Source organism: Limulus polyphemus, unplaced genomic scaffold (assembly GCF_000517525.1).
Source record: "Limulus polyphemus unplaced genomic scaffold, Limulus_polyphemus-2.1.2 Scaffold3863, whole genome shotgun sequence".
Classification (NCBI taxonomy): domain Eukaryota; kingdom Metazoa; phylum Arthropoda; class Merostomata; order Xiphosura; family Limulidae; genus Limulus; species Limulus polyphemus.
The window spans coordinates 51509-70307 of NW_013669473.1; the positions used below are offsets into that span (position 1 = coordinate 51509).

Genomic DNA, 18799 nt, shown 5'->3' on the forward strand with positions numbered 1-18799 from the left:
AGGAGCCTTACCATTTTTTAAACTTCCCAATTTTTTCTTAACCAGCTCAGAATTAATGCAGTCATCTTATTTGAACTTCTAACTGAAGTTACACCTACCAATCAGTAAGATTTAAGTGGGAAAAGTTGCTTAGTTTGGAGGTTATCCTGACCTCAAGCTGTATGTAACATGAATACTAAGGTTACATTTATCAATGAAAAGTTTTATTTTTGAAGGTTCTTCTGACCTTCATCTGTATATAACATAAACAGTAAATTTGATGGCAATCCATCTCCAAACATAGACAGTAACTTTATATTGATAGGTAAAGATTTTTTTACTTTAGGAGATTCTAGTTTTATGCAACATGGGTAATAAGGTTACATTTATAGTTGAAAAGTACTTAGTTTTGGATGTTCTTCTGACCTTTATGGGTGAAAAGTTCCTTAAATAGGAGATCTTCCTCACCTCCAGCTGAATGTAACATGTACATTAAGGTTATGGAAAGTTTCTTAGACATGCAGAGTAGTGTTTACCAGCTTGCCTTAGTTTGGGAAGATTCATCTAAACTTACTTGTTCTTCAGATATATTGGCTCCCACCATCATGTGCAGAACAGCAAGGAGTTCATCTCTAGAAATCTTGTTATCGTCATCTAAGTCATACATACGGAAAGCAACTGTAACACAAAAACAATACAAAATTTATTAAATATACATTTCATGATATGCAAGTAAAAAGTGCATATAAAAACAAACTTGATTTGATGCATCTAAAAATACACAGTTAAATACACGTAAAATAAAGTTCAATAAATTCTGTTCACTTTCTTCTATAGTCATTCATCTGCATCAACTGTATTAAATAATCAAAAATGTGTAATTTTACAATCTACAAAAGATGTCTATATTCTTTTCTGTCATGTCTTTACATGTTATTTAACTAAGATGTATATTTTTAATAGATATATTAGAATTTACACTTTCTTTTTATAAAGTGGACATGCTGCACACAATACAATAGTTTAATGATACTTCCTTTACATATTTTATATCTTTGGTACATATAGTTTACAGTTCTTCATATCTTTGCTAACACTATAAAATAAATTTATAGCTAAAAAATACAGAGGTTAAATACTTTATATTAAAATGATTTTGGAGCTTCATTACGTCTATAGTCTGTGTTGCCATATTCAGTCATGATCTATCTGATGACCATGTATCTTGATAATAATCCTGTAGCATAGTTTCTACTGCAAGAGGTTTTGCCGTAAGACTGTCATGTTCAAAACACCCTCTTCATCCCTGAAGCTTTCCATAATTCTTCAAGTGAGTGATTACAACAGCTTCATAGTACTTGTTTCAAATGTTTGATCACACAAAAATATATAGGTGCTGTGTCTGGTGGCTTTATTACTAAGTCCTTGTAAGGAACAGCATCAATACATATTTCATTTTCTAGCTGCTTGAGATATACAATAGTTGAATGGATATGTTGTGAAAGTAACTTCTGTATAGGTGACTTTTTATGCTTTTACAGATGCAAATTCTGTTGCATAATTTTGGCTAGGTTACACGTATGGCTTTATATACTAAATTTTGTGTTTGCAGATTTTCGCTTGTAACAAGATGCTGCTCTTTGCTTACCATAGCAAGGGTATGAATTGTAGCAGGTCATTTTCTGGATGGTCTTGTTGCCCCAAGTTCATCCATATTTCTTTGTTTTCCAATGCTATTAAGTACAAAAGTTTTCCCAGTCTTGGAATTCTAAACCTTCAATCTAAACACATCTTCATAATACGAGTATACTAATATTTTGTACTTGAAAGAGTTATTAATAACATCTTCTTAACAACACTCACTCTTCATACTATCTATGAAATATCAAACAATGACAAAATGTAGATCTGAAACTTATTGTTCCACTGCGACTTTATATAGGTTGTTATTATGTGGTTTGCTGATTATTGTAATATAACTTACTCAATCCTTTATATTTAGTAAGTTTGTGCTAAGTTTAATGTAAGTTGTTTAAGTGTTTCCTTTGTGAGAATAATTGGGAAAGGTTAATAAAAGCATAATTTCAATAACTTGTGTTAAATAAAAATAATTCCTGGAAAATTAACAAGCTGGTTTTCATGTCCTTCATATTTCTAAGTTTCAGCCACTCTCTATTCTATTCCTAGCTAACTAACCTTGATCTACTCCACTGCCTAGATTGTGAATGAAAGTAAAATGTGCAAAAATACCATACAAAGTTGTAACCCAATTTAATGACAAGATGTTAACCGCAAGTGAAGTATAATTGTTAAACAAGTAAATTATAATTGTAGATGAAGCCTTTATTCTCTACTCTAATCTTCTGTTTTAGAAACATATATTAAAACATGTTTGAAATATTACAATATTAGTAACCTAGATAATCATAGCCTGCCAAAAAAACTTATCATAACAAAACATATTTCAAGGTTCACCTGGTTATTGTATAATAACCTCAATAGGTAAGAAAGCATTCAAGCAAAATGTATACATCATGCATTAATAATCCATGTAGAAAAATACAATTAACTATTAAATCAACAGTTGGTGTTGCTAAAAACAAGAAGTTTCAAATTTATCATTTCAAGACATCACTGGTTGTAAGTACTTAATGAGTAATTACTTGTACTACTATATACTTCTGTAGCCTAAAATACTTTCATTCTAAATGAAGTTGATCAGCAACTTACATCTTAACTTTTCTTCACGACTGTTAAACTTGTTCTCCCTATTTTTCTTGAGTGGCCTAAATCGAGACAGCACATGCATAAACTGTCTGAAATTGATGCGATCATCATGTGCATCAGTAAAAAATGCATGTACTATTCGATCACCCAGAGGATTAATTGCTAGTTCTGGGATTCTGAGGAAATCTTCTCGACTGTAAAAGATGGTGAAATCAATCAACCAGGAAAAACTACATCATAGCTTTGTATTGTTTATAAAATATATTAAACAAATACATTAATTTTTGTAATAGATATGAAAATAAGTGATCCTAACGTAATAATTTACAAAGAACCACATTCTAACACTGGCAAAAACTAACATTTTGATATTTTCATTTCCTAATAATATAGAAACAACAAAGCAGATATGGTTGATATAAATCAAATGAAGAACTAAATGAGGCAATCTCAAAACATAACTATTGTTTAAAACTCTATTAAAAGTTCCTGTATTGATAATTACTGGTAAAACTGATAGCCTGCTGAGAAAAGTTAACAGTTTAATTACCTGAAAATGTATTTCCAATATATATTTACCTCTCTGCATGCAGTAGCTACTCCTCATGTCTGCCTCTGAGATTTTGTGCAGGCCACTAGCCTGAGCTATCTCCCACAGTTTATGACGTGAACTGTGCTTGTGCCTGATGTGATCATCATGTGACAATAGCCCTCTACCAATAGGAGGGTGATACTCTTCTATGCACAGTAGATTCCCCGTAAGCAATTGCACTCAAAATGAACTTTATTTTAAAAGGAGGCAAGAATAATGTGCATTGATAGTGGGGAGGAAACTGGGAAGGTAAGTATCTATTGAAAATGCATTTTCAGGTACACAATAACTAGAATCCCACATTGATGTGATTGTGAAATCCTAGATAAGCTCCCTTTGGAGAAAATGACTGAATGGGAAAGCCCAAGGGGTGTGACATCCTGTTGTGGGGACTTATTAGAGGGTGAAGAGATGTAAATTCAGTTGAGGGTGGGCAGAAGTGGGATGCTGACAATAATGTTGGCATGATCTAACCACCAAGACAGGTCCTTGAGAAGAGAAGGTGTTAGCATCAAAAAAGAGGACAGAGGGTTGTGAGAACTTTTCTATTGGTCAGTAAAAGTCCATTGAAGAAGTCTCATGCACACCCATCTGAGAGGGATGAGATGTTCCAGAGACACAAGAATCTCCAACAGAGATAGAACCTCGAGTAAAAGTATAGGAGAGGCAAGAGTTGAAGTGACTAGACACTACATGTCCCACAGACAAATTGAAAGACTCTAAGATGGACCAAGTATTGAGTCAGAGTCAGGAACAACTTAGAAAACTTGACAGCCAACCCAGATGAGCTGTCTTTTGTAAGAGAAATGATGTAGCCAAGAAGAGGTAAGGAGAAGCCAATCATCCAAGACTGTTGATGTGGTGAGCAAATACTCCCATAACTAAGATAAAGACATAAAGAACTGAAGCAATGCCAAATAATAGAGCTCAAAACTGGTACATCAAATCTAAGTGAAGAAAATGAAGGAAATAAAGTGATGATGGGGCAATCAGAATACAGAGAAAGGCATCCAAGACACTGACCTTTGTCACCCATAGTCCAGAGAAAAAGACCCAAGGAGAGGAAGGAACACCTCCAACCTCTAACTTGAACCAAGGAACCACAAGATGGTGGTTGATAGAAGAAAGGTCAAAAACAAGAATGAAACCCTATAGAGGGAAAAACAACCCTCTCAATGGCTCTCATGTCCAAGAGATCCATCACCATGGTTTGAAGATGCATAAAATGCTGAAAATCAAAAGGAGGTGGAAAAGGAACAGGAAACAAGGAAAATGTAGGAAAAGATGAGAAATGAAGAAAAGGACCACGGGTAATATCATTAATGGCCCATCAGTTGGCTACAAAAGGGGTCCAAAGGTCTTCAAACAGAAACAGATGTGTCCCTTTAAGGCCTGAGCTAACTGGCAACAATATGAGGGAGTCACCAATGGGATGTGTGATGACCAACCCAAAGGGGAGATAGACAACAATAAGCGGTTGATGGACAAAACAAAGGAAAAGATAAGGAGGTGGAAGGATTACAGGGTCAAGAAATGAAAGTGAACTCATGGAGATGCGAGAGATGAGAAACTAAAAAGGAAAACTGGTGTTTGGCAGCCTTGACTTGAGTCTTCAAGGCATTAGGAACACCCACAGAGACTTCAGGAAAAAAAAAAGGAGCCAGACAGGGGTCACAAAGGCAAAAATGGGGAAGAAAATTGTCTCATCCCAGAAGATCTGAACAACAGAGGAACCAAGTAAGCAGTGACAATGCAGAAAACAAATCCCTGGCAAAGGTACTGAAAATGATTAGCCATAGATCCTCAGAAAAAATATTGAGATCAAAGTGTAGAGCTTCAGATGGTATAGGTAATGAAGGAGAATACTAATAAAAAGATAAAGACAGGATAATTGATCACTAATGTGTGTGTTACTGAGTTAAGGAATCACCTTGAGAATTCATTGTTGTTGTAGCCAGATAAATTTTTTATAGTTAGTTATTTAGTGGCAATTTATATTTAAATCAAAGTTAAAATAAACTAAAAAGAAATGAAATAAACATAACACTGTGAAAGGCAATGCATATCTCCATATCCTTTGAAGACAGTTCTGAAGATAAAAATGAAGTTAATTTCAAGTGCAAGTGTTTATGGGGATGTACTGTGCATGGAAGATTATTGCACTCCTACTGGTGGAGGGCTATTGTTACATGATTATTACATCAAGCTATAGCATAGTTCACGTTTTAACATGTGTCTTACGTGGGAGACAGCTCAAGGCTAGTGGCATGTGCAAAATCTCAAGAGCAGACGTGTGAATAATAGCTACTGTGTGCAAAGAGGCAAGAATATTGTTTTGTAAATTATTATGAAACTACTGTAATTTTAATTAGTATAACACACATGCTTATAAGTGTACCAATACATGTACAGAAACTGTGACATAAAACTGTTCAATATAAGGAGCAGATAACTGCCTAAACAATGAAGCTTCAGAAACTATGCATGTCATGTTAAGGTTCTTAACCCATACAAATTTGAAGTTTAAAAATTCCTCGCTTGAAATGTATTTTTGAAATATTGATATCAAAGCAGAACATGCTCTGTGGTTTTCTTAAGAGATATGTAATTTGAGTAAAATTAGGTATGTGAGTAGTAATTCACAAAACTGATAAAACATTCGAAATCTGCACTATCATTATACAAAAATCAATATCAAACAAGGCATGCCTGCTCCTAATCATAAAAATATGAAACCCATATTTCCAACTCTATTATTAGCACTGGGATGACGACAAGTCACAGATTCCTAAGTAGCATCAGAAACTTATTTATAAAGGTCTTCTCTCAGATTTCCAAGTTCTTGGTCTTAGTTCTCTAAATTATATGTAAAAAATTATTTGTTTGTCATTCAAATGTGCTAAGTACAGGTTGTACAAATCCATATAACAGAACTTACTATTTTGCAACAAAATAATAGATTATTAATTGCACTGTGTATTTCAATATCAAAAGCAGGACATACATCACAATAACCAATGGCAGGATGTGCAACACCATACCCACTAGCAACACATGCATCACAATACCCAATGACAGGCAAAGAATGACAATACACCACAACAGGATGTGCACATAATACACTAGAGATGGGCAACTGTAGTACTTAGTAATCAATTAATCAACACGCTCATTAACCAGTTACATTCAATTAATCAATTAACTAAACTTGTCTAAGAATATTTTGCCACAACTTTTTTTTTAATGATAATCTGGACATTTCCTACTTCACAAATGAATCAGTCATGTTGACTATATAACATTACACAATCATTGTTTTTTAAATATGTAGTAATCCCACATGATCTTCTATAAATAAAATAAATTAATAATTAAATAATGAAAATATGTTTTACAATCACCAATAAGGGTAATAATGTTTTTATTTAAAACATACGATGATTGCAATTAGAAATATTTAAGTAGCCATTTAATCAATTTGTTTAAGTACATTGTTTGAATAAAGATATGAATTATTAGAATATTTTGTAGTCACCTCCCATACTCACTAAAAAGTAAACATATCTGATTTCATGATGATTTTATTATAAAAAATAACAGAATATAAGATACAGAAAAACATTCATGTTTACAAACATTGCAACTCAATAAAACCAAAGTATATCTAATAAAGTTCTTAAACCTACTACGTCTACTCTGCCTAAATTTCCACTGAAACAATATCTATCAAAAAGAACAATGTAATTCTAAATAAAGAACTAATCATCAAGAATATATACCTTTATTATGCCTTAAGCAACTTCCAGTCATGCGACTTCCTTGTTTCATACTGTGTATATATTTCTGTGTGAAGGTAAGCAATTTGTACCTGAAGAAGACAAAACCTCCACAAATATTGTACATTTGTTACTGTGTCAAACTTGTAATAACATTTTCTTTGCTACCCATTGAACCAATCTCTAAACTGTATATAATTACCATATCAAGATATCTGATGCCTTCTCATTGAAGAAAATTTTTGTAGCTTTCAAACACATAATTTACAATTCACAAATGAAAATAAACTGGAAAGGCACCACAACAAGGTTTCAACCAAGAATGTGCAAAAACTATGGAAAATGCTCAAAAATCAAGAAATGCATAATATATTTTCAAGAGGTGATAAGTTCTTGGCAAAAGTAGAAGGATTCCAATGAATAAACAATCGATTCCTACTACCTCGAAATGAACCTGGGACAATAGCCGAATTGGGGGAAAAGCATACAGATGCAAATTTGTCCAATCCTGATGAAATGTATCAACCTCTTAAACCTATATATTTACTCTACTATGACAAGATAGTCTAATTCTTGCTATATCCAATCATATTTAAACTTCTTTATAGTTGTTTTTATAACCGTGTTTCATTAGTAAATGATTATATCACTTGATGTGGCACCACAACAAGGTTTCAACCAAGAATGTGCAAAAACTATGGAAAATGCTCAAAAATCAAAAAAATGTATAATATATTTTCAAGGGGTGATACGTTCTTGGCAAAAATAGAAGGATTCCAATGAATAAACAATCAATTCCTACTACCTCAAAATGAGTTAGAATGAGCCACATAACATATGAGGGTCCTAACAGGACATAACAAATGATCAGGATCAGAGTGGTTATGAAGGTGAGAAATGGCAGGCAAATGAATTGGTGAGAAACTGTAAAATCCTAATTTGGTACTTGAAAAGATCATTTGGGTCGAAGAATACAAAAGAATTTGAGTAGAACTGATAGTACTGAGAATTCAAAAACCTTCCAATATTTAAAATACTGAAAAATAGTGTATAAGGATGCCTTATATAAAGCCACTGTAGACACCCCTCTCAAATACCCAAGTCAGAGAACTGGATATGGGAGATACTTTAGGATGAAGAGGGTTTAAATTCCTTTTAACACACCAGTGACGATAAGTATTCCATTTCTGTTGATAAGTGGCAGTGGTTGGCCAATGGAGAGATTTAGTTAAATACAGAGAAACTTTAGAAGTTAAACCCTTATGTTGGACAAAGGACCACATAATTTCCAAGCATGAAGACTGTGTTTCCAAACATCTGGTTGGAGAATGTCTGATCAAGATTGTCTCAACAGAGACTGCCAGTGTAGAAGAGGTATAGGTGGACATTCTTGTAGATATCAAAGAAGCAGAAGCCACATTTGAGCTGGCCAATATGGTGCAACTAAGAGAATACAGGGGGTGGAACAAACCATAGTCAGAACCTGGGACAATAGCTGAATTGGGGGAAAGCATAAAGATGCAAATCTGTTTAATCCTGACTAAATGCATCAATTGCCAATGGCCAAGGATGAGGTATTGAAGACCAAAACAACCACATTGAGAATTCCAATGAGCTGCAAAGGCATCGATCATTGGAGACCCGAACTGAAAGCAAATCTACTGAAAAACCTTGTGATGTAGTATCCATTCCGTCGGAAGAATCCGGTAGGGTCGAGACAAGTGATCTGCAATTATATTCATCACTCCTGAAACATGACATGCTAAAACACTGATATGATGAGCATGAGCCCAGTAGCGAAGATCCTAGGTATGAAAACAAAGGTCTCGAGAATGTGTGCCTCCTTGACGAGAGATCTGAGAAACCACCACGGATATGTCAGAATGTATGATGACAACTTTCCCCTCAAAAGAGACAGACCTTGAACCATAGCCCGGTGTACTCCAAGGAGTATGAGAATGTTGATATGAAGGGTAGACTCGTCTTCTGTCCATAATACCCTGGAACTCGGGACAAGGTGGTGGAATGGGTAACCCAATAGTAGTATTGTTCCAATCTAACCATCATTCAAATGTGCTCATCCCAAAGGAGTGAAAGGTTCGAGGGATGCCCATATCCCCCCAAAGAGAGAGAACAATCTGCACAATAGAAGAAAGAGACAGAGGTAAAAGCCAATGCTCTTTCCATGGCTTATAATCTGATAGGGGTTGGTTGAGCTCGAATTAAGTGAGTATTGAAAAACACACCCAGATAGATGAGATATTGCATTGGTGACAGACTAGATTTCTCCAGCCAGATAAGAAAGCCAGCTTTTGTGGCTTCTGAAAGGAGAATCCGATAGTGTTGTTCTGCTAATCGACAGAATGGTGACAGAAAGAGACAATCGTCCAAATAATGATGTGTGCACAGACCCAAAGAATTCAGATGACCGAGAAAAAGCTTGTACAAATCTGCAGAAGACATAAGGTGCTGATGTAAGACCAAATGGTAGAGCTCTGTAATAGCTGCAGTACCTGACCCTTGTGCACAAACCTGAGAAACATCTGGGAAGATTCCACTATGGGAATATGGAGATAAGCATCAGTAACATTGAACTTGATCATGCAGAGCCCTGGGGCAAAGTACCATCATAGGTTGAGAAAAGATTCCATATTAAAGTAAGCAGGATCTAAAAATTGGTTGAGTAGAGACAGATTGAAGATTGGACACCAATCTCCTGTCTTCTTGGGTACAGCAAATAAATGGAAATAAAATCCTGGGAGAATGGGATCGACCCCCTCTACTGCCTTTTTGATTAACACTTCTCTTATGACCTGAGAACAAAGCTCCACTTGTCATGGATCTGTTGGAGGTGAAAAAGCAACAGGTTGAGAAGATAATGGTGGCTGTGATGTAAACTGAATGACCAACCCTGAATCCAGAACGTGAAGTACCCATGGATCCCTGGTAAAAGAGCTGCAGATGTCCAAAAAGTGATGTAATTGTGCTCCCACTGATCCCCCGCCCACAGGATAGTCACTAATGCCTTTGTTGACAGTCTGTCAGAGCCAAAGACCCTCAAGAATACAAACAGACTCTATTACGGGAACCAACAGATCTGGAAACTGAAAGAGGAGGTCGGGAAACACTACAAGTCGACACTCCTAAATTAGCACCAGAAAGGCAAGAAGCTAATGATGATAAAGAAGAATGTAAACGAGCTGAAATAACTCATGATTCCAATGTCACTGGAACTCCAGCAAACAACATGGGTTGGAGAAAAGGAGCTTTCCATAACTCCCTGAGGGCAGAAGATGGTAAACGAACATTTTCTAACAAGGCGTCTCTACTCAGTAAATTCCAACAACAAACCAGCCAAGGAACCAAAGAAAGAACTGAAGAAGACATTCTGACTGAAGTAGATGTCAGAAAAATTCCCAAATCATCCTCAAATTGCTGAGATGAATGTTGATAAGCTTCCAACAAAAGTTGGACCAAAGATAAATACCTCAGTACAGTAGTGAGAGTAATACGAATCCAAAAAACTGTGATATGTTTAAAGTGATCACAGGTTCCCTCAGGTCCAAAAGTGGTCCATTCATTGAGAATCTAAATATACATCCTCCTGGCAGTGAAAAGCCAAAGCATGCTGTTTGGATAAAAATGGGGGACAAGGCATAGCTATCCTGTCGTGTAACTGATCAGGAAAACCAAGTAGTCACTAGCCATCCTTTCCACCAACAAGGAAGGAGTAGAGTCAAATTCAATAGGAGAGACCCCCAAAACCTCACAAACCCGAGTAACCAACTGAAGAAAAGGAGCTGGAGGTAGCTGATCAAGAGGATCCTCTGTTGAGGCCAACCTAGTAAAAGAAGTAGCTGGAAAAAGCGAATCTAAATTCTCTCCAGATGATCCCGAGTCATTTGCAAAAGCCACCTCGGAACCCCCCGGAGAAACACCCTCAGTCTGTATATGTCTCCAACTCGCAACAGATCGTATCACATACAGCCTCGACTAAGAGTGACCCCTCTCCTGGACATTGACAAACATCAGATAACAGAGGTGGAAGAGAAGAGGTCTGGTTGGTTTCCATAGTAGAAACATTAATTCAGGAATTCATACCTGTTGTTTTTTTTAATTAATTAATTTATAAATATAAGCGTAGATATAACTGTAGTCATGCCAATTACGTCCAAAGTCACAATAAAAATTATGTGAATAATCACAACACTTCTGTTTAGAGAAACCTGTGCTGAACGTTTTGTCGAGAAAACGTGATTACATTATCTGAATGAGGTGCTTATATACAGTATCTAGATAGAGGGTGCACTGAATTTGGTGGAGAAATTTGCAAATTAGAATTTGCCAAGGGCATTCGAGCAGGGTATATAAACACTGGAGCATGCACTTTTAATGCCTAGATGGGCAAAGAGTGGAAACCCTAGAGATCGAGAAATAGCTATAGTGTAAGTATGGAGGTAAGTGTGTTTTGGAAATATATCGAAGACACAGAGGATCAGAGGAAAGAAGATAGGTAAGAGGATGAAGAGAAAGAAGTGCAGTAAAAATGGCGGAGACCAGCTTGAAGCCTGAAGAAAAAACTTTACAACATCAAGAGTTACCAGTGAAGGGACATTATAGGTGTGAAAAGAGGAAGAGGTGGGTACCAAAGTTCCCAGAGCGAAGAATATGCTCCACAGAAGAATTATTGCTGAGTGTCTTGATGGCCCAACTAGGAATGCTGAATAGAAGTGATATGACAAAGAACAGGAGAGGGAGTAGCCTCACAGAACTCCCACAGTTGGGTAGCTAACAGAGGTGTCCATCGTTTAGTCATTCAAGAAACCATGGAATTGAAGGAAGATTGGTGGTGAGCATCCTCAATCCAAGATGCCAGGAAACCTCAAACATCACAAAAATTGTTGCATTGAAAAAATGGGCAAGAATTAAGTCAAAAAGAGAAGAGAAAGTGAGGTACACACCCAAATGGAAAGCAATCAGTTGGAAAAGATCCCAAGAACAGAGAAACCAAGTAGATGAAGAAATTGAAGCAAGTAAGAATGGATGGTCCCATCAAAACAATCATGGGTTATGATGAAGAACCACAGTAAATTGAAGAGTAGGATATAACAAAGGAATAAAAATAAGATGAAGATTAACAGATCGCAGGAAAAATGAGACAAAGATGGAGAAAGAGAAGTGCTCCAAGCAGACAGAAGGAACACAAGAGATTGTGGTTCAAAAACATAAGAATCATGACCTTAGGCCACAGCAAAGGAGTCACAAAGACAAAGAAGACTAGGAAGATGTTGATCAATGTGGAGGTAGGACAGAAGAAAGCAATTGAAGTTAAGCAACCCAAGTCAATATGATATACAAGCAAAAGAGATAGAAAGTCAAATACCTGAGTTATGAGTGTATCAAACAAAATAGGAGGTACCTATTCCTCATCAGAGAAGAAGTGCCAGAAACAAAGGCCAGATGTGGAAGAGACAGCCAAAATTGTCCACAGGCAAGACTGGCTACACAGAAAGTAATTAAACATAATGACTAGGGATCTGAACTGGAGAAAAAATAGGTAGAAGAGAACCAACCACCTGATGCACCATAGTGGTAAAATCATGTTTAAAAAAGATCAGCAGTGAATATGTCAAACCATGTTTCACCACAGCCCTATAAGATCATAGTAATTTAATATTTCCACAATATTTATAGTACCTTGTCATGCATTGTTGTTATTTAGCAAAAAGCTACTCAATTGGTTGTTTGCACTCTATCCACAGCAGGGTATTGAACCCCAGGTTTTAGAGTTGTAAGTCTAGAAACTTACTGCTGACCCACCGAGGAAAAGTGCCACAGATTGAAATTTAAGATGTGTCCCATGGCAGTGAGCTAAAGGGATAATTACTGAATGTCAGCTCCACAAACAGATAAAGTGCCATTGACATAGTTGGAGAAAATGCCTGATTGGTGGAGAGCTACAGCATTATGACAATTATGCCATAGGCTGGTGTAATACATGAAGACACATCAGGGGTAGGAAAGTATTTTTAAGGCTTGTTTCCTGTACAGGAAATTCCATGGCAGTTGCAAACCTTGCTCTGTGCTGACTTATACAATACTAAGCAATACAATTATTCTGAAAAAATAGGTGTGGATTTGGCTCCCTGAACCCCTCCCCTACATTCATGTCTGCTTAGACAAAATTAAAGAATACAATTGTTAATTCCTTAAAAAAATGGAGGGGTCTAGACCTCCTAGACTCCACTTCCCCTAGGTCCACACCTACTTAAACATTAAATACAGTTATTCATATCTGAAGAAATTGATGGAGGAGGTTTAACCCCTCTGGGTCCCTCCCATAGATATGCACCTACTCATACAACATAAAAGAGAACAGTTACACAATTATAAGTTAGAGAGATACACAAATTTATGGTAAATTTATACTATATTTAACACTTACATAGCCTAAGAGTTTGCAGTGGGTGCTGCCAGCCAGTTACCTTCCCTCTAATTAGAAATTTAAAGTTAATGACATTGGCGGATAGCCCTTCTACTATTTCAATAATAAAGACAGGGTGAGCAAGTTTAGTGACAATGTCACTGTAATTTTGATTAATCGATTAATTTATGAGACATTAATTGATGTAATTGCTGCTTATAAGTAATACATTATAATGATTGATCAATTAAGTCTCCCAGGTCTATAATAACCCACAGTAGTATGTGCACCCAATGGCAGGAAGTGCACGATAATACAAAACAGCAAGATATCTATTATAATATAAGCAGCAAGACATGCACAGCAATACACCATACTAGGTCATGCAAAAAAAACATTAAGATGTACACAGTGTAGATATACATGAATAAGAGATATATTTAACCATTCATAAGAGAATGTTTACACAATATCATCATTACGTAGTTAAAGCTGACCATACGTACCGAAATACATTGTCTAAAGTCATGTCTTAGCTGGACAAAATATACCATTAATTTGTTTTTAACACAGTAATTCAAACATTTATTGAGATTTTCAGCTGATGGTTATTTAGAAAGAAATTCCTACAAATAACTTAAGTTCTTTTCAAATTTTTATCCACACAAAAGAAAACCATGCAACCAGTAAAATCAAGGTGACATTTTTAGTAAATCAACATGTAAATATTTTAGTCAAAATGCAAACTAGTTAAGTTACTATTACTTTAGAAAATATTTTCCCTACAAAGGAACAGCAAACAGTATTACAATTAGACAAATGAGATGTAAGGTATTTGTTCTAAAAAAGTACATATTAAAATGCAAGTAATCCTTACATATTTAAAAGTACTCATTTGAAATGATTATCATTTGATGTGTAAGTAAACTTAATAGCTGAGGTCTGGAAAAAACTAGCAGAAAATTGTTAATTACTAAAAAGTTAACTTCAATACTTATTTCAATAACTGGATTGAGCATGTATAATTTTTGTTTCAGGTACTGTTTACCACAACAATGCATCTTAATCATACAGAAAAAAGAGCCACATCAAGAAAACTTATTCTGTGCCAATTTAGTTTTTGATCCTAATATCACTTCACTTCTGAAACTAAAAGGGGTTACACATAACTATATCATTTTAAAGATTTTTGCCTTAAAACCTTTCTATTTACTGACAAAAATATAGAAGAATTAGTATCAGGGAAAATAAAAAAACCTTCTTCATGTAAAACATATTAGTTCAAGCCTATATGCATTGTGACCTACTTAGACAGCCTATTTTTTGAAAACTAACCTGTACTAAAGCAAAACTTTCAACTTTGTTCTATTTAATACCACTTCACCTGGTTTGTCTTTGTTAACACTATGGGTACAGTAATAGCATTTTATAACTATACACTGTACCAAGTGTAAACAAATATTCATAACTGATACATTAGAATTTTTAGACATTTGTCTAATCTGTTTCACCTATAAAAGTACATATATACTTATTGTAAGGATTTGTCTATAAATAAATATATTCATAAAAAAAAACACATGCAAAGAAATATCAATTATTATAAAGAAAAATATTACATTTGGAGATCAGCCATCTTAACTTTAGTTTCAATTATGATGTTTTCAACTATTTAATGTCTGTAAAGTTCCTTCTGTTACATATCCTCTACCATCCAGAACTTTAATATTTTTGGACAAACAAATTAACAATGTGAAAATTAAAACAGGATTATCAACTTGTGATCTTGGTGCAAAGTGCACACACACACATATTTTGGTAGATGTTTGTGAGTATCTATTACTTATATTCCTCGAATAAACTTCCAGGTAAAGTGTGGAGGAACAATTAACTTTAAAAGTAACTTTCACAAAGATTTTTGTACAAGAACAATAATATTTATAAGAATCAAATTTCATTACAGAAGAAGGACCTTCATTATCATACTGGAAAAGCTCTACCATAATTTTAATTTCATTCCTTTATATTGAAACTGACATGAATATATTACACATATATACTCACAGTGCAACTAAATTTTGGTCTAATACCTTATAGCATTATTACATTATTATCTTTCCACAAATTCCAGATATATTGCTTAAAAAACAATAAAGAGAGAAGTACATAAATCATATTGGTCATACATGTCTGATATACTGGTAATAAGAAGGTTAATATGTATAAAGCACAGTAGATAAGAATAGTATGTCAAATTAAGCAATATTATATTGAGGGCTCTTAAAGAGAAACTTGGTTTTCCTTCCTTATAAATATATAAAAAAATAAAATAATAACATAACATTAAAGGACAACAAGGAACCTTTTGGGCAATCTAGACCTTCCTATCAACTAAATTAAACCCTAAAAACCTCAAAGCCAGGCCTTATCATTCAAATATTTATCAAGCTATCCTTTAAACTCCCTTAAATTAACTGCATCTACCACAACTGAAGACAACCCATTCCAAAGGCCACCCACCCTGTTAGAAAAACAAAGCTATCTTACCTGAAAATTATTTCATTTACCCTTCCAAAATTTGTATTGTGTTCTCTAGTCTTATCATTCTCACATTAAATACAAAAAAAAAGATGATGCATCAATATTATCAATTCCCTTAACAATCTTAAACACTTCAATCAGATCCCCTCTAACTTTGAGAGAAAAAAAGCTCAGAGATTTTAACCTATCTTCATGTGAAAACTTTTCAATCCAAGGTATCATTCTAGTTGCCCTTCTCTGAACTCTTTCCAACAATTCAATGTCCTTCCTAAGGTAAAGAGCCCAAGGCTAAACAAAATACTCCAAATATGGCCTAACCAATAATTTATACAATGACATCATAACCTCTTTAGACTTGTATTCCACATTTCTGTTGATACAGCCTAAAATCCTATTTGTATGCCAACAGCAACAGTACATTCCTTAGATGATTTAAGAGACTGATGAACCATAACATGAAGATCTTTTTCTTCCATAATACTGTTAAGGTTATTCCCATCAAAATTATAATCATAATTCAAACTGTGATATCCTACATTCATTACTTTGCAATTATCATAAACAAGTCATCTGCCACTTATTCACCCAACTTGCCAAATAATCCAAATCCTTTTGCAGAGAAGTAGGATCCTCCTCAAAACCAGCAACATCCAAAACTTTAATGCCATCAACAAATTTAAATAATCTATTGACCATTTTTTCATCTACGTAATGAGGTACACTGCTCATAACATCAATCCACTTTGACTAACTCCAATTAGGACAATCCTGTGCTTTTTTCCATCTAGCCAGTTTCCAATGAGTCAACCTATCCCCCACACCTACAGACATACATTTTTCTAACAAGCAAGTCTTTTATATGGCACTTTAGCAAATGCTTTCTGAAAGTTCAGATATGCCAAATACACACCCATACCTTCACCTATTTAAGCAGTGACTTTTTTAAAGAATGTCAAAAAATTATTAAATCAAGATTTTCTTCTAGTGTAACAATGCTGACTATCCAAAAAAATTTTAAACTTTGTCAAAAGACTTTGCAAATTATATTTTACTAAATTTTCATAAACTTTTCCCACCATTGATGTGAAAGACCTATAATTACTGTGAAAAATTTTATCAGTTCCGTTGAAAAGAAGAGCAACATTAGCTAACTTTCAATCTTCTGGCACCTGCCCACTATTCAACAAGTTAGAAAAAATAGTAACAAGTGGCTCACATTTATAATCCTTAAACTCTCAAAACCCTTAGATATATATTTTCTGGTCTAAAAGCCTTATTCTTAAAACTTCCACATTTTTTTTTCTTAACAAGTGCAAAATTAATGTAATCATCTTGTTTAATATTGTTTCCATCTATCAACTGTTCAGGATGAGGAATACTGTTTAAATCTTCATTGGTAAAAGATGAACAAATGTAAAATTTAATAACCCAACCACACAATAGTAATCAGATATTAGTTTTCCTCTATCATCCCTCAATGGCCATCCTACAATCCTAACATTTTGCTCACCCTTAATGTATTTAAGGAAATCCTTACTGTTAATTTTTACATTTTCAGCCAACCTATTTTTCATCTACTTTTATAATTTTCCATTTGAACAACTCTCTTGATCTTCTATAATCTCCCATCATTACAGTCATTTTAAATATCTGACATTTATAATGCTTTCCTTTAATTTTAACCTTCATATCCTTTGTGAGCCAACCTGGATGTTTACTTGCAGCCACTTTTTGTTTTATCTATAAGGAAAATGCTTATATTGAATATTTAAGAATTTACTTTAAAAACTTTTTCACAATTGATCAGTATTTCCAACTAATTCAGTTGCCAAATTCACAGCAGATAATTGTCTCATTTTCTTAAAATCTGTTGTTTTTTAAAAATTTGGAACCAGAATATCATTATTCCTTATCATCTTATGCAACAAAACTTCAAATCTAATTCAGCAATGATCACTTACACCTGGATGTTCCCCAACTTCTACCCTATCAATCATTTCTTTATTAGAAGTTAACAATAAATCTAAAATAGCACTGTTCTTTCTAGGTTCCCAAAACAAATGTTGAAGAAAACCATCCTGAACAGTTTCTAGAAACCTGTCTCCCTCATGATTTGACTAACAATTCCCAATCAATATGTCTGAAATTAAAATCTCCCATAATTACAACCTTATTAACCCTTTCGAGACGGGTCATGGGTGAAAGGCCATGTCATCTCATTTGTTGACTCGCATTCAAAATTTTATTGAACTACTATTTCATGAATTTTTGTCAATAAGGTTGGTATCAAACTACAGATGTTCCTGATCTATACAGATCTCAAACTTATGACTTCTTGTCCTACTGCCCTCAGAATTCAACATGAAAAAAAGCTGATACATCATTCTCATAATTTCTCTCTTTGATTAGATCACCCTCTCCTCTTTTTTTATAAGAGAGAACAATTTAAGGGATCTCCACTTATCCTTGTACAACAACCCATGCATAACTGGAATCATCGCATAGTAGTAACCTTCCTCAGTACCTTCTTCATAAACTCTATAATCTTCTTGAGCTAAGGGAACAAAAACTGCACACAGTACTCCAAATGAAACATAAGTAGTAATTATCCAGTGCCACCATGATCTATTTAGGCTTGTAGCCAGTATTAGGCTTAAGAGCTATATCAATCAACACCCTCATCTATACAAGTCTCTTTACAAAATTAAAGTATCCTTATTACAGCAAACTAAGTATAAGATTTTTATATTATCAGCAAAC

At 34.6% G+C, this 18799-nt stretch overlaps 1 protein-coding gene across 1 annotated transcript in view; it reads right to left on the reverse strand.

The window, feature by feature from the left end:
* Positions 1–18799, reverse strand: part of LOC106470182 (calcineurin B homologous protein 1-like) — a 55989-nt gene that overhangs the window by 2930 nt on the left and 34260 nt on the right. The window contains exons 3-4 of the mRNA XM_013930712.2: positions 2710–2900; positions 554–657 (exon numbers count right to left, since the gene is read on the reverse strand). Of these exons, the coding sequence (XP_013786166.1) occupies positions 554–657; positions 2710–2900 (295 nt within the window). The remainder of the gene's footprint in view (positions 1–553; positions 658–2709; positions 2901–18799) is intronic.